The sequence below is a fragment of the Tachyglossus aculeatus genome, chromosome 17, assembly GCF_015852505.1.
Source record: "Tachyglossus aculeatus isolate mTacAcu1 chromosome 17, mTacAcu1.pri, whole genome shotgun sequence".
Taxonomy (NCBI): domain Eukaryota; kingdom Metazoa; phylum Chordata; class Mammalia; order Monotremata; family Tachyglossidae; genus Tachyglossus; species Tachyglossus aculeatus.
Genome location: NC_052082.1, coordinates 14,665,056 through 14,689,884, shown reverse-complemented (window position 1 = coordinate 14,689,884; position 24,829 = coordinate 14,665,056). Strand labels below are relative to the sequence as shown.

At 47.8% G+C, this 24,829-nt stretch overlaps 1 protein-coding gene across 2 annotated transcripts in view; it reads right to left on the bottom strand.

Moving 5' to 3' along the window:
• Window positions 1–941: 941 nt before the first annotated feature.
• Window positions 942–24,829, bottom strand: part of ANKRD55 (ankyrin repeat domain 55) — a 102,191-nt gene continuing 78,303 nt past the window's right edge. For both annotated transcript variants that reach the window (XM_038759567.1, XM_038759566.1), the window contains exons 8-11: window positions 22,349–22,516; window positions 15,249–15,886; window positions 7,989–8,090; window positions 942–1,213 (exon numbers count right to left, since the gene is read on the bottom strand). In XM_038759567.1, the coding sequence (XP_038615495.1) occupies window positions 1,092–1,213; window positions 7,989–8,090; window positions 15,249–15,886; window positions 22,349–22,516 (1,030 nt within the window). In that variant the 3' untranslated portion in view covers window positions 942–1,091. The remainder of the gene's footprint in view (window positions 1,214–7,988; window positions 8,091–15,248; window positions 15,887–22,348; window positions 22,517–24,829) is intronic.

Below are 24,829 nucleotides of genomic sequence, written 5' to 3'. Positions count from 1 at the left end.
ACTCCCCCTGTAGACTGTAAACGCCTTGTTGGCAGGGAATGTGACTACCAACTCTGTTATACCGTCCTCTCCCACGCGCTTAGTACAGTGCTCTGAACACAGTAAGCACTCTATAAATAAAACAGACTGAATGATTGGTCGTGAGACCCGGCCTAACCTTCTGCTGTGTAGTGAAGCATGGATAGTTTTTTTACTACGGCAGTAAGGATGCCAAACTCACCGCCCATGGGCAAAATCAAGGCCCAGACAATAAAGCAAACCAAACCGGGAAAGAACGTGGCCTAGTGGGAGGAGCACTCGTCTGGGAGTTAGAAAGACCTGGGTTCTAATCCCGGCTCCACCACTTGTCTTCTATGTCACCTTAGGCAAGTCACTGTGCCTCAGTTACCTCGTCTGCAAAATGGGGGTTAAGACTGTGAGCTCCACTTGGGCCACGGACTGTGTTCAAATTGATTAGCCTGAAGCAGCGTGGTTTAGTGGAAAGAGCACAGGCTTGGGAGTCAGAGGTCATGGGTTCTAATCCCGGCTCCGCCACTTGTCAGCGGTGTGACTTTGGACAAGTCACTTCACTTCTCTGTGCCTCAGTTCCCTCATCTGTAAAACGGGGATTAAACTGTGAGCCCCACATGGGACAACTTTGGTAATCTTGTATCCCCCCTAGTGCTTAGAACAGTGCTTGGCACGTAGTAAGTGCTTAACAAATACTATCATTAATATTACTGTTATTGCCCCAGTGCTTAGAACAGTGACTGGTACAGAGTAAATGCTTAACAAATACCAGTTTAAGAAAAGCCCGAACAAACAAACAAAAAAAACCCCATTTTCTGATCAGGTTGTTGATGCTACATTTGTCACGATTTTTCCAAGTGGCCATTCCTGAAGATCGTCCCCGGTCCGAGCTCCAGAAAAACACTCAACAGAATCAAATACCTCTGTGCTAAAATGGGGATTTATTAACAGTTGAGAGTTTCACTTAATAGAGATGTTCACCAACGCATGGCTTTCAGGACGCGCCCCGCTCTTCCGAATGAGGACCATCGCTGTGCCGCTATACTCGGGTGTTTCTGAGCTGCCCTGGAGGAGGCTCCTGGCTAATCGTCGTCGTCTCTCCTCCTGGTGGAGTTCTCTGCGTCTCTGGCTGCGACGGTGACTCCTTTCTGGCTGGGGATAGCAGGAAGCACCCGGCTGGGCCTCAGAGATTCCCGCGGTAGAACTGGAAGGAGAGAAGGCAATCAGTAACCTGGAAGCTGGGCTAGAGAGAGCATCTTTCACTAGCCACAGCGGTGGAGGCAATGGAAATTTCCCCCTCCCTTCCTGCAAAGCACAGGCCTGGAAATCAAAAGTACCTCGGTCTGTTACATGTCTGCTGTGTGGCCTTGGGCGAATCACTTCACTTCTCTGGAGACAGGGACTGTGTCCAACCCAGTTTTCTTGTATCCACCCCAGTGTTTTCTAGCACAGTAGTAGCCCAACCCATAGTAAGCACTTAACAGATACCCCAGTCATTATTATTATTAAGTTGATACCTGTTTTCCCTCACTGTTAGCCTGTAAGCCCCACATGGGACACAGATTGGGTCTGACCTGATTTATCTTGTATCTGCGCCAATGCTTAATCCGGTGCTTGGCACATAGTAAGTGCTTAACAAATAGCACAATTATCATTAAGTATTATTATTAATAATAATGATGATGGCATTTTTATTAAGCGCTTACTATGTGCAAAGCTGTTCTAAGCACTGGGGAGGATACAAAGTGATTAGGTTGTCCCACGTGGGGCTCACAGACTTAATCCCCATTTTACAGATGAGGGAACTGAGGCACAGAGAAGTGGACTGACTTGCCCAAAGTCACACAGCTGACAAGTGGCGGAGCCAGAATTTGAACCCATGACCTCTGACTCCAAAGCCTGTGCTCTTTCCACTGAGCCGCGCTGCTTCTCTATTATTATTATTATTATTATTATTATCATTATTATTATTATTACTGGAAAGAGCATGGGGCCCTATAGAGCCTCGCTGCCAATAAGGTGAAAATTCCTCCCAGAGAGAGGAGGAGGAGAAAGTGAGGTGGGTGGGGGGACGGTGTGTGTGTGTGTATGTATATATGTATGTATGTATGTATGTATCTGGGAGATGGGCCTCAGATGGGAGGTTTTAATCTGGGCCCTGAGAGGCCAAGGGTTTAATTCACCACACATGGTTAAGTATTTTCTTTCTCTCCAAGCTACACATATGGGATAAAAAGGGCTAACTGTATTATAAGCGTTTTTGATGAATAATTTCCATTTAAGCTTTTTGTGGGCTGAGAACGTTTCACTTCTTGATTCTGGACTTCCCAAGCTCCTAGGACAGTGCACCACACCTAGCGCATGGGCGCACAATAAATGCTGCTCCTACCATCGATTGGCATGGAAGCAACATGGCCTAGTGGGAATACTACGGGCCTGGGACTCAGAGGACCTGGGTTCTAATCCTGGTTCCCCAACCTGTCTGCTGTATGAACCTGGGCAAGTCACTTGATTTCTCTGTGCTTCAGTTACCTCAACTGTAAAAGTGGGATTCAATACCTGATCTCCCTTCCACTTAGTCTGTGAGCTCCATGTAGGACCCGATTATCTTCTATCTTGTGTCTGTTATATTGTACTCTCCAAGCGCTTTGTAGAGTGCTCTACACACATTAAGAACTCAATAAATATGACTGACTGATTGACTGACTGGTTGAGAACTCTGACCCTTTCCTCCTGAACCTAATCCTCTTCCTAACTTTCTTCTCATGACTGACAACTCTGACATCTTCTCTATCTTAATAGTTCATAGCTTTGGTGTCACCCCTCTCTCTTCTGTGTGTTCATCTGCCAGGCCAGGCCACCTCTAGAGTGGGTTTTTCCTCCAGGATAACTTGCGGATCCGCCCCTTACTCTCCAATCTTATGGCCACTAGCCAGACTCAGCCCTTGTCACCTCCAAGGCAGGGCTAGTCTTCTTACTAGTCTCTCACTTCTTCAATTTATCCATTGACCAGTTGCATGAATCACCTTCTTAAAATGCCCTTAAAGCACGGAGAACTCCCCTCCTCAAAAGCCTCCAATGGTTACCCATTTCTCTCCACATTGAATAGGAACTTGTGACAATTGATTTCAGGGTTCTCCGCCAGCTGTCTACATTTTAGCTTTCCAATCTTCCTTCCCGCTACGTCCCAATTTGCCATCTTCACTTCTGCAGTGCTGTCCTTCTAACTGCACTTCACTCATGCCCCTTTTCCCTCCCTGCCTGGAAATCTTTCCCCTGCCTCAAATCTGCCAAACTCCACCTCTCCCCACCTTCAAGGCCTTCCTTCAAAGCCACCTTTTCCAGGAGGCAGCACCTAATTAATCCCCACCTTCCTACTCATTCCACCTCATCAGCCACTTCCGCACTTCAGTGGATAACTGTTCATTTATTATTCATTTATTTCTTCAATTGCTTTTAGCATTTGAATCTAGATTCTTACCCTGGTTCCTTTTGCATATCTGGCAATTTGTGTTCAGCCTACTCTTCCACTTAGGTAACCTCCCCAGAGGGAGAAAGGACCAGGTCTTTTATCTCTATTTTATCTCCATCTCTTTCCTTACCTTAGGATCTCCCACCACAATCCAGCCCACGCTCTTTGCTCTTCTAATTGCCAACCAACTTACTGTGCCTTGCACAATATCCTCCCTCTGGCCTGGAACTCCTCCCTGCCCCCCACAACTTTCATATACGATAAACCACCACACTTCCTGCCTTCAAAGCTTTGTTAAAATCACATTTCTTCCTCCTAGAAGCCTTCCCTGAGCCCTCATTTCTCCTACTCTCTTTCCCTCCTCTGTCACCCTTACACTTGGATCTGTCTCCTTGAAGCACTTGACCTTCACTCCACCCCCAGTCCCACAGCATTTGCATACCAAACTGTAATTTATTTTAATGTCTGCCTCTCCTTCCTGTAAACTCCATGTGGGCAGGGAACATTATCTACCAACTCTGTTGCAATAATAATAATAATAATGGCATTTATTAAGCACTTACTACGTGCAAAGCATGGTTCTAAGTGCTGGGGGGATACAAGGTAATCAGGTTGTCCCACGTGGGGCTCACAGTCTTAATCCCCATTTTACAGATGAGGGAACTGAGGCACAGAGAAGTGAAGTGATTTGCCCAAAGTCACACAGCTGACAATTGGCAGAGCCGGGATTCGAACCCACGACCCCAACTCCAAAGCCCGTGCTTTTTCCACTGAGCCACGCCGCTTCTCTATTGTGCTCTCCCAAATGCTTAGGACAGTGAAGCAGCGTGGCTCAGTGGAAAGAGCCCGGGCTTTGGAGTCAGAGGTCAGGGGCTCAAATCCCAGCTCCGCCAATTGTCAGCTGTGTGACTTTGGGCAAGTTACTTCACTTCTCTGGGCCTCAGTTCCCTCATCTGTAAAATGGGGATTAAGACTGTGAGCCCCACGTGGTACAACCTGATCACCTTGTATCCCCCCAGCACTTAGAACAGTGCTTTGCACATAGCAAGTGCTTAATACCATCATTATTATTATTACAGTGCTGTGTACACAGTGAGCGCTCAATGAATTCCATTGATTGATTGGTTGATTGAAGTGCCTGAGCAGCTGGGACAGTGCTCAGCAGACCACCAAGTCAAGCAAGAGACAGAAACAAGTCCTCCCATCTTCCAAGTCTCACTCAAGGAAGACTTGCCTCGCTTTGAACCTTTTTGGAATAGACTCATTCCTTCATTCATTTATTCATTTGTTTGTATTTACTGAGCACTTAAAGTTGCCTGCACACTGTACTAATCGCTTGGGAGAGTACAATGTGACAATAAACAGACACATTCCCTGCCCACAACAAGCTTAGGCATTGGGGAAGCAGCGTGGCTCAGTGGAAAGAGCCCGGGTTTTGGAGTCAGAGGTCATGGGTTCAAATCCCGGCTCTGCCGCTCGTCAGCTGTGTGACTTTGGGCAAGTCACTTAACTTCTCTGTGCCTCAGTTACCTCATCTGGAAAATGGGGATTAAGATTGTGAGCCCCACATGGGACAACCTGATCACATTGTATCCTCCCCAGCGCTTAGAACAGTGCTTTGCACATAGTAAGAGCTTAACAAATACCAAAATTATTATTATTATGAAATTCCTGGCTCACGGATCATCCCAATCCTTCAAGGACCCCAGAATCTCCCATGTTTCCTGGGCCCACCCTCCCCTCAGTCCCATTGCTGGACTTCCCGGGAAACAGCATTAGCTGGGGATAACCCTCAGCAAAATGGAATAAGTAAGAAGGATCGCGGTCTAGCGGATAGAGTCAGAAGGATCTGGGTTCAAATCCCAGCTCTAACACTTGTCTGCTACGTGCCCTTGGGTAAGTCACTTCACTTCTCCATCTCTCAGTTTCCTCATCTGTAAAATGGGGATTAAGACTGGGAGCCCCATGTTGAACATGGGCTGTGTCCAACCTGATTAACTTGTATCCACCCCACGGCTCAGAACAGTGCCTGGCACATAGTAGGCGTGCACCAAATACCATTAAAAAAAAATAGTCCTTCAAGGGTTCTCTCCAGGAATGTGTTTGACAGGCACCTTGCACACCTCGTTAGAAACGGCACCAGTGACGAAATAGTATGCGCGGCTTCTTCATTCATTCAATTGTATTTATCGAGCAGCGTGGCTCAGTGGAAAGAGCCCGGGCTTGGGAGTCAGAGGTCATGGGTTCAAATCCCGGCTCTGCCGCTTGTCAGCTGTGTGACTTCGGGCAAGTCACTTCACTTCTCTGTGCCTCAGTTACCTCATCTGTAAAATGGGGATTAAGACTGTGAGCCCCACATTGGACAACCTGATCACATTGTATCCTCCCCAGCGCTTAGAACAGTGCTTTGCACATAGTAAGAGCTTAACAAATACCCAAATTATTATTATTATTGAGCACTTACTGTGTGCAGAGCACTGTACTAAGTGCTTGGGAAGTACAAGTTGGCAACATATAGAGATGGTCCCTACCCAACAATGGGCTCCTTCTTTCCTCAGAGCACAACAATTTTCCCAAACTGTATCTAATCCGATTCTCTTTTATCTGCCCCCAAATTCAGTACCGTGCTCGGCACACAGTGGGCACTTAACAAACACCACGATTCTTTTTACGTGTGGCGGCTTGACCCCTCATGGGTTCGAATCCCGCCTCCCCCGCATGTCTGCTGTGTGACCTTGGGCAAGTCACTTCACTTCTCTGTGCCTCCGTTCCCTCCTCTGTAAAATGGGGATTAAGACTGTGAGCCCCACGTGGGACAACTTGATCACCTTGTATCCTCCCCAGCACTTAAAACAGTGCTTTGCACATAGTAAGCACCTAACAAATACCAACATTATTATTATAATTATTATTATTATCTTTTAGACTGTGAGCCCACTGTTGGGTAGGGACTGTCTCTATATGTTGCCAATTTGTACTTCCCAAGTGCTTAGTACAGTGCTCTGCACATAGTAAGCGCTCAATAAATACGATTGATGATGATTATTACCACTAGACTGCATTTCATTTTAGTATTAGCTCTGGGGTGGCGTCGGATTCTATCCCCGAGATGGTTGTGGTGCTCACATTCCCCGGCCTGTCCCAGAAGCTCCCCGACCAATTCTTACTATCGCTCCTCTCCTACTACAACCTACTATCGCTCATCTAATGCTAACCTTCTCACTGTGCCTCCATCTCGCCTGTCTCGCCGCCAACCCCTCGCCCACATCCTGACTCTGGCCAGCCCTCCTCAAATCCGACAATTTCTCTTCCCCCTTCAAAGCCTTATTGAAGGACATCTCCTCCAAGAGGCCCTCCCTGTCTAAGCCCTCTTCTCCCGCTCCCTTCTGCGTCGTCCCCTTTATTCACCCCCCCTCCCAGCCCCACAGCACTTATGTACATATCTATAATTTATTTATTTATATTAATGTCTGTCTTTCCCTCTAGACTGGAAGCTCAATATGAGTAGGGAATATGTCTGTTTATTGCTATCCTGTACTCTCCCAAGTGCTCAGAGAAGCAGTGTGGCTCAGTGGAAAGAGTCTGGGCTTGGGAGTCAGAGGTCATGGGTTCTAATCAATCAATCAATCTATCGTATTTATTGAGCGCTTACTATGTGCAGAGCACTGTAGTAAGCACTTGGGAAGTACAAATTGGCAACATATAGAGACAGTCCCTACCCAACAGTGGGCTCACAGTCTAAAAGGGGGAGACAGAGAACAAAACCAAACATACTAACAAAATAAAATAAATAGAATAGATATGTACAAATAAAATAAATAAATAAATAGAGTAAAAAGTATGTACAAACATATATACATATATACAGGTGCTGTGGGGAAGGGAAGGAGGTAAGATGGGGGGGATGGAGAGGGGGACGAGGGGGAGTCACACAGCTCCACCACTTGTCAGCTGTGTGACTTTGGGCAAGTCACTCCGCTTCTCTGTGCCTCAGTTCCCTCACCTGTAAAATCAATCAATCAATCAATCAATTGTATTTATTGAGTGCTTACTGTGTGCAGAGCACTGTACTAAGTGCTTGGGAAGTACAAGTTGGCAGCATATAGAGACAGTCCCTACCCAACAGTGGGCTCACAGTCTAGAAGGGGGATTAAGACTGTGAGCCCCACGTGGGACAACCTTGATTATCTTGTATCCCCCCCCCACTGCTTAGAACAGTGCTTGGCACATAGTAAGCACTTAACAAATACCAACATTATTATTATTATTAGTAGTAGTAGTACAGTGCTCGTCACACAGTAAGCGCTCAATTAATGTGATTGAACAACACCCCAGGAGCTTCCCCAATATTCTCATGAAAAAGGTACCTTCATCCAGCCTGGTCCTAATAACCATAATAGCAACTGTGGTATTTGTGAGGCGCCAAGCACTGCGCTAAGGACTAGGGTAGATGTACTGCAATCAGGTGGGACTCAGAGGCTGCTGGATGGAGGCTGGGGGCACTTACATTTCTGAGCACAGAGGTCTGGTAGAGGGGAGAGGCTGTTCCGAGCTAAAGGAGCGTCCTTTCCTTGGGGCCTGTACAGGGAGACGTGCTGACCGCTGTGTCCTGGGGTAAAAAAAAAAAAGATATTTAGACCAGGAAAACAAATGGACACGGGGCCAGGTTTGCCCAAGCATGGGAGTATGGGGAAGAAAGAGACAGAGAGAGATTGTGTGTGTGTGTGTGCATATTGGCAGTAGAGGAAGGTGGCTGGCTTCCTTCCCATCGTAGAGTCTGATTCTGGGCTCCTGAGCAGGATTTCACACCCACAGGGCTCTGCTCCGGGGAGGTGACTGTCCAGGCCAGGGCCTGCTGAAGTGGCCAGGGGTGGGACTCTGGGCTAGACTCAGAGATCCAACACCCACCCAGTTTGTTACTGACCACTGGGACGGAGAGGGGAAATGTCGGGCCCAAACCCTGCAGTGTGGCTAGGAAAGACAGGATTATTTTTAGTCCAATGCGCTGCCCAGAAGTGGGATTCCTGCATCCTGGCAGGTATAGGAACTCACAGGGGTAACAGTGTAAGGAGACTGAATTGGGCCCAATGGGGGAGGGTCAAAAGATGCCATTTCAGCCCCCTCGGGTACCTCGTGACACCCCACCATTTTCAGTCGCTTAATAACTAGCTTTTACTCCTCCCACTCCCTTTTAGCCATTTTTAAAAAATAAAAATGGTATTTGTTAAGCACTTACTATGTGCCAGGCACAGTACTAGGCGCTAGAATAGATACAAACTAATCAGTTTGATGACGATGATGATTGTGGTATTTGTTAAGTACTTACTATGTGTCAGGTGCTGTACTAAGCGCTGGGTCCCTGTCTCACATGGGGCTCACAGTCTTAAACTCCATTTTGCAGATGAGATAACTGAGGCACAGAGAAACAAAGTGACTTGCCCGAGGTCACACAGCAGACAAGTGGCGAAGCCGGGATTAGAACCAGCGGGATTGAAACAGTGTGGCTCGGTGGAAAGAGCATCGGCTTTGGAGTCAGAGGTCACGAGTTCAAATCACAGCTCAGCCAATTGTCAGCTGTGTGACTTTGGGCAAGTCACTTAACTTCTCTGTGCCTCAGTTACCTCATCTGTAAAAGAGGGATTAAGACTGCGAGCCCCACGTGGGACAACCAGATCACCTTGTAACCTCCCCAGAGCTTAGAACAGTGCTTGCATATAGTAAGCACCTAATAAATGTCATTATTATTATTATTATTAACCCAAGTCCTTCTAACTCCCAGCCCCTCACTCTATCCACTAGGCCATGAACCCAGGTCCTCCTGATTCCCAGGCCCCTACTGTATCCATTACCTCACTCTCCCTGACTCCCAGGGCTCCCAAACAATTCAATAAAGGAAAGTGCATTAGGCAAAGATCCCACAAAGGCACTGAGTACCCCAATGCAAGCACATAGGAAGCTTCTGAAGGTAAGGAACCAGACGAGCGTTTGATAAATATCACACAGCACACTGTTACTACAACAGTTTGAGGCGTCCCCTGGCTGAAATCTGCAAACGGAGGGAAAACAAATTGTTCTTTGGGTGAATTTTCCTGAAGTCACCGAATCGATCAACCTACCAATTAATCAATGGCAGCAACCGTGTGCCTTGGGAGAAAACAACAGAAGTAGGAGATGGGAAGGGAAAGCAGCATGGCTTAGTGGAAGAGCACCAGCCTGGGAGTTGGAAGGATCTGGGATTAAGACTGTGAGCCCCATGTAGGACAACCTGATCACCTTTTATATCCCCCCCCAGCGCTTAGCACAGTGCTTTGTATATAGTAAGTACTTAACAAGCACTTCTAGACTGTGAGCCCACTGTTGGGTAGGGACCGTCTCTGTATGTTGCCAACTTGTACTTCCCAAGCGCTTAGTCCAGTGCTCTGCACACAGTAAGTGCTCAATAAATACGATTGAATGAATGAATGAATGAACAAATACCATCATTATTAATCCCAATTCCGCCATTTGTCTGCTGTGTGATCTTGGGCAAGTCACTTCACTTCTCTGTGCCTCAGTTATCTCATATGTAAGATGGGGATTGTGAGCCCCAGGTGGGACAGGGACTGAGTTCCTAATCAATAACTTCAAGTTAAAGACTCAGGCTGCCGTGGTTCACCCAATCCGGTAAAAATAAAATAAAATAACAGTGGTATTTGTTAAGTGCTTACTATGTGCCAAGCACCACTCTAAGTGGTGGGATCAGAACAAGTTAATCAGGTTGGATAAAGATCCTGAACCTACATAGGGCTCACAGTCCTAAGCCCCATTTTGTAGATGAGGTCACACACAGCAGACGAGCGGCTGAGCCGGGATTAGAACCCAGGTCCTTTGGACTCCCAGCCCCTTCCTTTTCATTTATTCATTCACTCGTATTTATTGAGCGCTTCCTGTGTGCAGAGCACTGTACTAAGCGCTTGGGAAGTACCAGTTGGCAACATATAGAGACGGTCCCTACCCGACAGCGGGCTCACAGTCTAGAAGGGGGATTTGTTATTTGCTCTAGCAGTGGATTTGCTCTATCCATTGGTCACGCTGCTTCTCCTTTTAGACTGCGAGCCCACTGTTGGGTAGGGACTGTCTCTATGTGTTGCCAACTTGCACTTCCCAAGCGCTTAGTACAGTGCTCTGCACACAGTAAGCGCTCAATAAATCAATAATAGCTGCCAGGAATTCATGCGGCAACTCTGCCAGCCCGCATCGACAGAGTTAACAAGTATCTACTCCACCCCACAAAAGAAATGGACAACGTCCAAAAAAAGCGTGGTTACAGCAATCCAGGCCTAGTGGTGCAAGCGGCATTTCTTGCGGCATTCTATGGTTTGTCCATCCCAGAACTGGGCTTTGCAGATCTTAGACTGTTGGCTAACTTTCCACTCGCTCGCAGAAACCACAGAGAAACCCACCAGGGTCTCTTACGGATGACTCGGCGACCTCAATACAGAAATCTCTCTCTAGGGTTAAACCCCTTCACCACTAAATCTCGGGAAGCTCTGGGTTAGCTGAGAAAAAGGGACCGGGCAAACCAACTGTCAAAACTTCTCAGAAAGCCAGCTGGGGCAGACTGATGGCCCCAGAGAACTAGACCTCTCTTGGGTGCATTTTCACAGAAGAAGGGTCTCCTAATCATCATCATCAATCGTATTTATTGAGCGCTTACTATGTGCAGAGCACTGTACTAAGCGCTTGGGAAGTACACATTGGCAACATATAGAGACAGTCCCTACCCAACAGTGGGCTCACAGTCTAAAAGGGGGAGACAGAGAACAAAACCAAACATACTAACAAAATAAAATAAATAGAATAGATATGTACATTAACTCTCATATTTCCCCCCCTAGACTGTAAGCTCGTTATGGGCAGGGAACGTATCTGCTAATTCTGTTGCAGTGTGCTCTCCGGAGCATTTAATAATAATAATAATAATAACGATGGCATTTGTTAAGCGCTTACTATGTGCAAAGCACTGTTCTAAGCGCTGGGGGGATACAAGGTGATCAGGTTGTCCCGCGTGGGGCTTACAGTCATCATCCCCATTTTACAGATGAGGGAACTGAGGCTCCGAGAATAATAATAATCATAATAATGATGGCATTTGTTAAGCGCTTACTATGTGCAAAGCACTGTTCTAAGCGCTGGGGGGGGGATACAATGTGATCAAGTTGTCCCACGTGGGGCTCACAGTCTTAATCCCCATTTTTACAGATGAGGTAACTGAGGCTCCGAGAAGTTAAGTGACTTGCCCAAGGTCACACAGCAGACTTGTGGTGGAGCGGGATTTGAACCCATGACCTCCGACTCCAAAGCCCGGGCTCTTTCCACTGAGCCACGTTTAGTGCACTGTTATCCATACTCTCCCAAGTGCTTAACACAATGCTCCACATACAGTAAGTGCTCAATAAATATGATTGATTTTTAATGGTCCTTGTGAAGTGTTGTTTAGTGCCAAGCACTGTACTAATCACTGGGGTAGATAGAATCAATCAATCAATCAATCGTATTTATTGAGCACTTACTGTGTGCAGAGCACTGTACTAAGCGCTTGGGAAGTCCAAGTTGGCAACATGTAGAAGATAATTCCTGCCCCATACCCATATACTCTAAGTTCATACTCTAAGTAGGTGTGAGTAGGACTGAACTGTCATTTTACAGATGAGGAAACAGACACAGACAAGTGAAGGGACTCACCCAAGGTCTCACAGAAGATAAGTGGTGGAGCTGGGATTAGAACCAGGTCCTCTGAATCTCAGGCCCGTGCACTTCCCATTAGACGATCCTGCTGCTAACCCCTCAGTTCATTCATTCAATCGTATTTATTGAGTGCTTACTGTGTGCAGAGCACTGTACTAAGCGCTTGGGAAGTGCAAGTTGGTCACATATAGAAACGGTTCCTACCCAACAAAGGGCTCACAGTCTGGGGGGGGAGGCAGACAACGAAACAAATTCTTGATTAGATTACCAACTCCATTATACTGTACTTTCCCAAGAGCTTAGTACAGCACTCTGCACACAGTAAGTACTCAATAAATACCATCAACGGGTTGATTGATTACTGTTTTAATCTCCTCATGGGTTTCTTCCTCCTTCTGCTTTCCTTTTCGCTTTACTCTCCACTCACCAGCCTGAATCACCTTCCTGAAATGGTATCCTGCTCACGTCTCTACTACTTAAACAGGTCTTTATTCCCTGACCCATCTTCTCAATGATTTTCCCTTTCTAATTGTACATTGCTTTGTGCCCGTCTCCGTGAGACTGATTCTGTCTTCTATTTTGCCTCCTCATTTCTCTTTCCATGCAAAGTTTTTGCTCAAAGAGAGCCGCTCCCTTGATGATGGCGTTGAGAAGCCGCGTGGCTCAGTGGAAAGAGCCGGGGCTTGGGAGTCAGAGGTCATGGGTTCAAATCCCGGCTCCGCCAATTGTCAGCTTTGTGACTTTGGGCAAGTCACCTTCTCTGGGCCTCAGTTACCTCATCTGTAAAATAAGGTCCTTCTAGATTGTGAGCCCGCTGCTGGGTAGGGACCGTCGCTATATGTTACCAACTTGTACTTCCCAAGTGCTTAGTACAGTGCTCTGCACACAGTAAGCGCTCAATAAATACGATTGAATGGAATGAATAAAATGGGGATGAAGACTGTGAGGCCCCCGTGGGACAACCTAATTCATTCAACCGTATTTATTGAGTGCTTACTGTGTGCAGAGCACTGTACTAAGCGCTTGGGAAGTACACGTTTGCAACATATAGAGACGGTCCCTACCCAACAGCAGGCTCACAGATCACCCTGTAATCTCCCCAGTGCTTAGAACAGTGCTTTGCACATAGTAAGAGCTGAATAAATGCCATCATCATCATCATTGTGCCATGCAGGTCTGTCCACTGGTCCCCCTTCTAGACTGTGAGCCCACTGTTGGGTAGGGACCATCTCTATATGTTGCCAACTTGTACTTCCCAAGCGCTTAGTACAGTGCTCTGCGCACAGTAAGCGCTCAATAAATACGATTGAATGAATGAATGAATGATCAATCAATCCACCATATTTAATGAGTGCTTACTGTGTGCAGGGCACTATAATAAGTTCTTGGGAGAGTACAACACAACAATCATCATCATCAGTCATATTTATTGAGTGCTTACTGTGTGCAGAGCACTGTACTAAGTGCTTGGGAAGTACAAGTTGGCAACAATGTAACAGACCCTTTCCCTGTCCTCAGCAATTGACTCCGAGTTTTCAACTGCGAAACAGCACTATCTGGGGTTTCTTTTATTGCATCCTTAAAATGTTTCCTCTTCCCTCCTTGCTTTCAGTTTCCCTATTTCAGCTCTTCGGGCCCCTGCTGTCTGGGAAAATCCTGCTGTCACTCATTCTTCTCAAATAACCCGCCCATTTTAAGGCAAGCATAGCTTTGATGTCAGGAGACAGTCTACATTCTAGAAGGTCATTGTTTGGGGCCTTATAATAATGGTATTTGTTAGCGCTTACTATGAGCCAGACACTGCTGGAGTGGACACAAACAAATCAGGTTGCACACAGTCCCTGTTCCACGTGGGGCTCACAGTCTCATTCCCCATTTTACAGATGAGGTAACTGAGGCCCAGAGAAACGCAGCGACTTGCCCAAGGACACACAACAGGCAAGTGCAGAGCCGAGATTAGAACTCATGACCTTCCGAATCCCAGGCCCGTGCTCTATCTACTAGGCCACGCTGCTTCTCTTGCCTGTGTTACAGGTGGAACTACACAAGGGGCCAGAAGCGAGAAGCAGCGTGGCTCAGTGGAATTCCCCCTCTCCATCCCCCCATCTTACCTCCTTCCCTTCCCCACAGCACCTGTATATATGTTTGTACATATTTATTACTCTATTTATTTATTTATTTAGTTTACTGGTGTTTATCTATTCTATTTATTTTATTTTGTTAGTATGTTTGGTTTTGTTCTCTGTCTCCCCCTTTTAGACTGTGAGCCCACTGTTGGGTAGGGACTGTCTCTATATGTTGCCAATTTGTACTTCCCAAGCGCTTAGTACAGTGCTCTGCACATAGTAAGCGCTCAATAAATACGATTGATGATGATTGATGATTGATGATGGAATGAGCATGGGCTTTGGAGTCAGAGGTCATAGGTTCGAATCCCAGCTCTGCCACACGTTTGCTGTGCGACCTTGGGCAAGTCACTTAACTTCTCTGAGCCTCAGTTCCCTCATCTGTAAAATGGGGATTAAGACTGTGAGCCCCCCGTGGGACAACCTGATCACCCTGTATCCCCCTCAGCGCTTAGAACAGTGCTTTGCACGTAGTAAGCGCTTAACAAATGTCATCATTATTAGTAGTAGTAGTAGTAGTACATGTGTATGGCCCGGATCTTGGTAGAAGAGATCTGGTGGTACTATGTGGTAGAAGAGATGCCTCCTGTGGGTAATCAAGAAGTGCTGCTAATTGATTGATTGGCAGGGGATCCCTTTCTCCTGGCTGCAATCAATCAATCAATCGTATTTATTGAGCGCTTACTATGTGCAGAGCACTGTACTAAGCGCTTGGGAAGTACAAATTGGCAACATGTAGAGACAGGCCCTACCCAACGGTGGGCTCACAGTCTAAAAGGGGGAAAGGGGGCTGCAGGGAGACATTCCCCCTTCCCCCGCCCATCACCCAATACTCCCCATCTCCTGTCCCTTTCTGGCTTCTCCCACTTTACCCTTTCAGCATTTCCAGTGCCTGGAGCCCGCCAGCACATTACCGGGAAGAGGGCTGGGCAGGCGCGGCAGGTGGGGCAGACCGAGGCGGTCCCTGGGTCCGGGCCTGTCCTCCGGGAAGCCCTCTGGCTCTCCGTTGGCAGGACTCGCCGTCCAGGAGAAGAGCCGGGGCGCGGCACAGCTCCCGGGCTTCCCTAGCGCCAGGGGGAGGGTGGTCCTGGGATCCAGGAATAGCCGTTCTCCGCTCTTGCCCCTTGGAATTTTGGATGGAGCGGCATCCGCCGCTGGGCCCCAGCCTGGCCTGGCAGCGGGGGAGGCCAGGCCCAGAGAGATGGGTGGGAGGCCTGGGACCTTGAGGGGTGGGAGCCGTCCGCCGTCCAGACGTGGTTTTTCTGGCGGGGGCAGGTACTTGTGGGTTTCTGGGGGCCGCGGCCCCACGGCCGCTGCGGCCCTACGCTCGAGGGGAGGCTCGCCGCAGCCGGGGTCCATGATGCAGTCGAACGTCGTGATGATGTCGTCGACCTCCGACGTGTCCTGGGGCTTGCGCCTGCTGCGGCCGTCTCCACGGCTCCTCTGCTCCCCTTTCTTCCTTTTGCAGAAGATGTGGTTGAGCACACTGAACCGCCCTTCCTTTCTCAGGACTCCCGGGCAGGCGGGAGGAAGGGGACAAGATGGTTCGGGCCTAGCAGAAACGAAAGGACAAACCGGTGAGCACAGACCGGGGTGGAGGCAGCCCCGGCCGCTCTGAATCTCCAGGTTGGCTCTGCTCTTTCCCTCTGATGGTCTTGGGCTGGGCTAGTCCTGTCTGTTAAATCCCCAATCACCTATCTATCTATCTATCTATCTACAATAATAATGATGATGGCATTTGTTAAGCACTTACTGTGTGCAAAGCGCCGTTCTAAGTGCTGGGGAGGTTACAAGGTGATCAGGTTTTCCCATGGGGGGCTCATGGTTTTAATCCCCATTTTACAGACGAGGGAACTGAGGCCCAGAGAAGTGAAGTGACTTGCCCAAAGTCACACAGCTGACAGTTGGCAGAGCCGGGACTTGAACCCATGACCTCTGACTCCAAAGCCCGGGCTCTTTCCACAGAGCCACGCTGCATCTATCTATCATCTATTGATCTATCTATCTATCTATCTATCTATCTAGTATCTATCTATCTATCTATCTATCATCTATATATCTAGTATCTATCTATCCATCCATCCATTCCTCCATCCCAAGCACAGCTGGCCTGGTTACATGGGCTTGGGAGGTAGAGGACCTGAATTCTAATTCCGGCTCTACCATTTGCTGGCTCGGTGACCTTGGGCAAGGCACTTCACTTCTCTGCACCTCAGTTTCCTCAACTGTGAGAAGGAGGTTAACAACCTTTTTTAAATGGTATTTGTTTAATGCTTTTTTTAAAAAATGGTGTTTCATTCATTCAATCATAATAACAATAATAATAATAATAATAATGGCATTTGTTAAGCGCTTACTATGTGTAAAGCACTGTTCTAAGTGCTGGGGGGATACAAGGTGATCAGGTTGTCCCGCATGGGGCTCACAGTCATCATCCCCATTTTACAGATGAGGTAACCGAGGCTCCGAGAAGTTAAGTGACTTGCCCAAGGTCACACAGCAGACATGAGGCGGAGCTGGGATTGGAACCCATGACCTCTGACTCCAAAGCCCGTGCTCTGTCCACTGAGCCACACTGCTTCTCATCATCATCAATCATATTTGAGTGCTTACTGTGTGCAGAGCACTGTACTAAGCGCTTGGGAAGTACAAGTTGGCAACATATAGAGACAGTCCCTACCCAACAGTGGGCTCACAGTCTCATATTTATTGAGCATTTACTGTGTGCAAAGAACTATACTAAGTGCTTGGGAGACCACAATATAATAAACAGAAACATTCCCTGCACACAATGAGCTTATTTGTTAAGTGCTTACTATGTGCCAGGCACTATACTAAGAGCTAATCAGGTTGAACGCAGTCCCTGTCCCCCACGGGGCCCACAGTCTTAATCCCCATTTTACAGATGAGGTAACTGAGGCCCAGAGCAGTTAAGTGACTTGCCCAAGGTCACACACAGCAGAGAAGTGGCAGGGCTGGTATTGGACTGTGAGCCCCACGTGGACAATGTTGCCAATTTGTACTTCCCAAGCGCTTAGTACAGCGCTCTGCACATAGTAAGCACTCAATAAATACGATTGATGATGATGATGATGATGACAACCTGATCACCTTGTATCCCCCCAGTGCTTGGAACAGTGCTTCACACATAGTAAGCGCTTAACAAATACCATATTATTATTATTATTATTATTATTATTATTATTATTATTATTATTATTATTATTATCATCCAACCCCACGTGATCCATCTATCCATTCATCTAATGGGAGAGCTGCCTGTCAAACCTCAACACACTAGCGCCCCCTAGGGGAAAATAGAATAACAACAACAACAATAATAATAATAATAATAATAATAATAATAATAATAACCATAGCAATAATAATAATCATGGCATTTGTTAAGTGCTTTCTATGTGCCAAGCATTTGTTAAGCGCTGGGTGGATACAAGTAAATCAGGTTGGACCCAGCCCCTGCCCAACATGGGGCTCACAGTCTCAATCCCCCTTTTACAGTTGAGGTAACTGAGGCCCAGAGAAATGATGATGATGATGGCATTTGTTAAGTGCTTACTACTACTAATAACGATGGCATTTATTAAGTGCTTACTATGTGCAAAGCACTGTTCTAAGCGCTGGGGAGGTTACAAGGTGATCAGGCTGTCCCATGTGCAGCTCACAGTCTTTATCCTCAATTTACAGTTGAGGCCACTGAGGCACAGAGAAGTTAAGTGACTTGCCCAAGGTCACACAGCTGACAACTGGCAGAGCCAGGATTTGAACCCATGACCCCCGACTCCAAAGCCCGAGCTCTTTCCACTGAGCCATGCTGCTTCTACTATGTGTGAAGCACTGTTCTAAGCTCTTGGGGGGATACAAGGTGATCAGGTCAGGTCATGACCACTAGGCCATGCCTGCTTCCCAGCACAGTAGCACAGTGAACGCCTGGAACCAAAGTGGGTATTTGAGAAGCGGCATGGCTCAGAGGAAAGAGCACAGGCTTGGGAGTCAGAGGTCATGGGTTCTAATCCCAGCTCCTCCACTTGTCAGCTGTGTGACTTTGGGCAAGTCACTGAACTTCTCTGTGCCTCAGTTACCTCATCTGTAAAATGGGGATTAAGACTACGAGCCCCACGTGGGACAACCTGATCACCTTGTATTCTCCCCAGCGCTTAGAACAGTGATTCGCACATAGTAAGCGCTTAACAAAAGCCATTTCTCTGTGCCTCAGTTCCCTCAGCTGTAAAATGGGGATTAAGACTGTGAGCCCACATGGGACAACCTGATTACCTTGTAACCCCCCCAGTGCTTAGAACAGTGCTTGGCACATAGTAACAAATACCATTATTATTATTATTATTATTTGGGAAACATCCACTAACAGGATTAGCCTATCAATTTCCTGGCTCAGTTCACCACACCCTGCCCCTTGGGTGAATGATGTGGATGTGTCTGGGTGAGTGCAATTGGGTGTGTTTGTGTGTATATATGTGGGTGAAAGGGCATGAATGTAGGTGACTAGGGGAGAGTCTGTGTGTGTGTGTCTGGATGGGTTTGTGCCTAGAGAGTGTATATCAATCAATCAATCAATCGTATTTATTGAGCGCTTACTGTGTGCAGAGCACTGTACTTAGCGCTTGGGAAGTACAAGTTGGCAACATATAGAGACAGTCCCTACCCAACAGTGGGCTCACAGTCTAGAAGGGGGAGACAGAGAACAAAACCAAACATACTAACAAAATAAAATAAATAGAATAGATATGTACAAGTAAAATAAATAAATAGAGTAATAAATATGTACAAACATATATACATATATGCAGGTGCTGTGGGGAAGGGAAGGAGGTAAGACGGGGGGATGGAGAGGGGGACGAGGGGGAGAGGAAGGAAGGGGCTCAGTCTGGGAAGGCCTCCTGGACGAGGTGAGTTCTCAGTAGGGCCTTGAAGGGAGGAAGAGAGCTAGCTTGGCTGATGGGCAGAGGGAGGGCATTCCAGGCCCGGGGGATGACGTGGGCCGGGGGTCGATGGCGGGACAGGCGAGAACGAGGCCTAATGGTGAGGAGATTAACGGCAGAGGAGCGGAGGGTGCGGGCTGGGCTGGAGAAGGAGAGAAGGGAGGTGAGGTAGGAGGGGGCGAGGGGATGGACAGCCTTGAAGCCCAGGGTGAGGAGTCTCTGCCTGATGTGCAGATTGATTGGTAGCCACCGGAGATTTTTGAGGAGGGGAGTAACATGCCCAGAGCGTTTCTGGACAAAGACAATCCGGGCAGCAGCGTGAAGTATGGATTGAAGTGGAGAGAGACACGAGGATGGGAGATCAGAGAGAAGGCCGATGCAGTAGTCCAGACGGGACAGGATGAGAGCTTGAACGAGCAGGGTAGCGGTTGGATGGAGAGGAAAGGGCGGATCTTGGCAATGTTGCGGAGCTGAGACCGGCAGGTTTTGGTGACGGCTTGGATGTGAGGGGTGAATGAGAGAGCGGAGTCGAGGATGACACCAAGGTTGCGGGCTTGTGAGATGGGAAGGATGGTAGTGCCGTCAACAGAGATGGGAAAGTCAGGGAGAGGACAAGGTTTGGGAGGGAAGACAAGGAGCTCAGTCTTTGACATGTTGAGCTTTAGGTGGCGGGCGGACATCCAGATGGAGATGTCCTGAAGGCAGGAGGAGATGCGAGCCTGGAGGGAGGGGGAGAGAGCAGGGGCGGAGATGTAGATCTGGGTGTCATCAGTGTAGAGATGACAGTTGAAGCTGTGGGAGCGAATGAGGTCACCAAGGGAGTGAGTGTAGATCGAGAACAGAAGGAGACCAAGAACTGAACCTTGGGGAACCCCCACAGTAAGGGGATGGGAGGGGGAGGAGGAGCCTGCAAAAGAGACTGAGAATGAACGACCGTTCATGGTTCATGGACCATATACCCCCCCGTATATGGTTTCGTGGGAGTGTCTGCTGGGAATTGTGTGCGTGTACATACAAGGTACACACAGAGAAGCAGCGTGGCTCAGTGGAAAGATCACGGCCTTTGGAGTCAGAGGTCATGGGTTCAAATCCCGACCACCAGTTGTCAGCTGTGTGACTTTGGGCAAGTCACTTAACCTCTCTGTGCCTCAGTTACCTCATCTGTAAAATGGGGATTAAGACTGTGAGCCCCCTGTGGGACAACCTGACCACCTTGTAATGTCCCCAGTGCTTAGAGCAGTGCTTTGCACATAGTAAGCACTTAATAAATGCCATTATTATTATTTCTAGACTGTGAGCCCACTGTTGGGTAGGGACCGTCCCTATATGTTGCCAACTTGTACTTCCCAAGCGCTTAGTACAGTGCTCTGCACACAGTAAGTGCTCAATAAATACGATTGAATGAAAGGCTCTGTGTTTGGACACAGGGAGGGAGGAATGGAGGAGGAAGGACTGTCCTAGGTACAAATGGGCCATTTCCTGTGAATAGCCCTGAATAAGTGCTTCCCCCTTCTAGGCTGTGAGCCCGTTGTTGGGTAGGGACCGTCTCTATATGTTGCCGACTTGTACTTCCCAAGCGTTTAGTCCAGTGCTCTGCACACAGTAAGTGCTCAATAAATACGATTGAATGAATGAATGAATGAAATGGAAATAAGGGATCAGGACCCTAAAGCTACAGGTGTGTCTTTCCGGGCTCCACGGCCCTTTGGGAGCCAGATTCTGGGCTGATGCCATTTGGTCTTGCTGGGGGAAGGGAAGCAGGGGTCTGGGATTCACTTTTTCTTTCCTGAAGCAGCATGAAGAGAAGCAGCGTGGCTCAGTGGAAAGAGCACAGGCTTGGGAGTCAGAGGTCATGGGTTCGAATCCCGCCTCTGCCACTTGTCAGCTGTGTGGCTTTGGACAAGTCACTTAACTTCTCTGTGTCTCAGTTACCTCATCTGTAAAATGGGGAGTAAGACTGTGAGCTCCATGTGGGACAACCTGATTACTTTGTATCTCCCCCAGGGCTTAGAACAGTGCTTAGCACGTAGTAAGCACTTAAATGCCATTACTATTATTATTATTATTCATTCATTCAATCGTATTTATTAAGTGCTTACTGTGTGCAAAGCACTGTACTAAACTCTTGGGAGAGTACAATATAACAATAAACGGACACATTCCCTGCCCACAGTGAGCTCACAGTCTAGAGGGGGGAGACAGACATTAATATACATAAATAAATAAATGACAGGTATAAAGAGATATATACACATTCATTCAATCGTATTTATTGAGCGCTTACTGTGTGCAGAGCACTGTACTAAGTGCTTGGGAAGTACAGGTTGGTAACACATAGAGACAGTCCCTACCCACCAGCGGGCTCACAGTCTAGAAGGGGGAGACAGACAACAAAACAAAACATATTAACAAAATAAAATATGTGCTGTGGGGATGGGAAGGAGGATGAATGAAGGATCAAGTAAGGATGACGCAGAAGGGAGTGGGAGAAGAGGAGAGGAGGACGTGGCCAGTGCTGGGTTGGTCACAGTTCCTGTCCCACATGGAGCTCACAGTCTCAATTCCCATTTTACAGATGAAGTAGCTGAGGCACAGAGAAGTGCAGTAACTTGCCCAAGGCCACACAGCAAACAGGTGGTGGAGCTGGGATTAGAACCCATGACCTTATGACTCCCACTATGCCACGCTGGTTCCCCAAGCCAGCGGCCCATAGACAACGACCCGGAATGAGCAGCCAGCTTAGAGATCTTGCTTTCTCTCCACTCTCAGTGGCTTTTGGGTTCCGGGCAGCCGGCGGGGCAGGGGTGGAAACCGCGCTCAGCAGGCTGGAGCCCCCGAGCTGCCCGAGGAACATTCCCAGCCATTTGCTCCCTGGGGCAAATCGTGCAATTGTAAATGTCATAAAAACAAATGGAATGTGTCCATTTATTGTTATATTGTAGTCTCCCAAGAGCTTAGTACAGTGCTTTGCACACAGTAAGTGCTTAATAAATACGATTGAATGAATAATAATCGACTCTGCACGGCCGATGCCCTGCCCCGAACGAGCTGGGTACCTGCTCTCCTGGGAAAGTAGTCTGACGCAGGCCGTGTGTCCGCAGAACAGCGCGTAGGCCAGAGGGGTGTTTTCGCTTGTGTCGCGGGGGCTGCTGTCCACGCCCAACTGCAATAAGGTCTGGACACAGTCAGCCCGGCCCGCTGCTGCTGCCCAATGCAGAGGGGTCCTGCAGGAGGAAACAATGAAAACTAGAGTCAGGATAAGGTGGTGAACATACTTTACTCTTCTAGTGGTAACCTTCTCACTGTGCCTCCATCTCGCCTACATCCTGCCTCTGGTCTGGAACGCCCTCCCTCCTCAAATCCGACCGACAACTACACTCCCCACCTTCAAAACCTTACTGGAGGCCCATCTCCTCCAAGAGGCCTTCCCGGACTAAGCCCCACTTTTCCACATCTCCCACTCCCGTCTGCGTCACCCTAACTTGCTCCCTTTGCTCTTCCCCACCTCCCAGCCCCACAGCACTTATTTATCTGTAATTTCATTACGTTTGAATTGACGTCTGGTTCCCCCCTCTAGACTGTGAGCTCACTGAAGGTGGGGAATGTCACTGTTTATTGCTGGATTGTACTTTCCCAAGCGCTTAGTACAGTGCTGTGCACACAGTAAGCGCTTAATAAATACGATTGAATGAACGAATGAGTGAAAGGAAGTGGGGTGAGGGGATCAGCCAGGGAGTGGCATTTCAATCTTCTAAGCCCCACTTAGATTTCTGGGAAGGCAACCCAGCTGGCCTTCCCCTTTTAGACTGTGAGCCTACTGTTGGGTAGGGACTGTCTCTATATGTTGCCAATTTGTACTTCCCAAGCGCTTAGTACAGTGCTCTGCACATAGTAAGCGCTCAATAAATACGACTGATGATGATGATGATGGCCTGTTATACCCAGCAAGATGCAAACAGGAGCCTGAAACCAGAAGCCCCAGGAAAGGTGGTAATTGTGAGATGCTGTGGCTGGTTGTGTGGACCGACCCGCCTCTGTCTTCCAGGATGGAGCTGGCAGACTTTTAGGAAATTCCCTCATCCAAAAATCCCACCTCCATTCCTTCCCTGGGACTCTTCCACAGATCTGAGCTGTCCTGACTACGGAGAGCAGGAGCAGAAGAAGAAAAAAGAAAACTGCACCTGTGTGGGCCGTGAACACCGAGGCACTGGCCAAGCGATTATCTTTCCATCTGCTTTTTTATGATATTTGGTAAGTGCTTACTATGTGCCAGGCACTGTACTATGCACTGGGGTATATAAATGCTAAGCAGGTTGGACACAGTACCTGTTTTGGTTTTTTTTTGTTTTCATGACATTTGTTAAGCTCTTACAGTGTGTCAAGCACTGTTCTGAGTGCTGGGATAGACAGAAGTTAATCAGGTCATACAGAGTTCCCATCCACATTAATCAGTCAGCAAGTCAATCGTATTGACTGCTTACTGTGTGTAGAGCACTGTACTAAGCGCTTGGGAGAGCACAACAGAACAATATAACAGATCCATTCCCTGCCCACAACGAGCCAACATGGGCACAAATGTGGCCCCCAAGCAGCTCCAAATGCAGAAAAGCTTTGGTTCCCAGCATCCTTCTTCCTCCTGCTCTGCCTTGTTCTTTTTTTTATTTTGTGGTGTTTATTAAGCACTTACTATGTGCCAGGCACTGTAATAATGATAATACTAATAATAATGATGGTGTTTGTTAAGCACTTACTATGTGCAAAACACTGTTCTAAGTGCTGGGTTTTATACAAGGTGATCAGGTTGTCCCACGTGGGGCTCACAGTCTTAGTCCCAATTTTACAGATGAGGTAACTGAGGCCCGGAGAAGTGAAGTGACCTGCCCAAAGTCACCTACTAAGCGCTGGGATAATACTCGCTAATCAGGTAGGACACAGTCCCTGTTCCAAATGGGGCTCACAGTCCTAATCACCATTTTATAGATGAGGTAACTGAGGCCCAGAGACTTGAAGTGATTTGCCCTAGAGCACAGAGCAGACAAGTGGAGGAGCCAGGATTAGAACTCAGGTCCTTCTGACTCCCAAGCCCATGCTCTATCCGCTAGGCTATGCTGCTTCTTGCCTACACACCATGGAAAAATGTTCTCTGGTTGGTCCGCATCAAAGGGAATCACTTTCCTTTCGCCAAGTGGATGGATGGGAACAGAAGGGCAAGGTCCACATGAGTCAAGTGCTTATGCAGCCCTCCCCTACCAAGCTTCCATGAACAATCGAGTGTTTTCTGATTTGACGGAATCCATTAAATGCGTAAGCAAGCTGACTGCAGGAAACACCCGGGGAATGCTAAAAAGGTTTCTGTTCCCTGGTTAGGAAAGAATGGAAAATCTGACATGATCCCCAGAATCCAGACCGTTTGACCCTCAGATCCCTCTTTTCTCCTGCCCTGGAAGTTGCTGAAATGCATCATTTCTAACTGTTGGAGAAGTTTTCCTGGCCCTAAAGCCGGTTGATATTCAAAGACCCTCCAGGACCCTACTGAG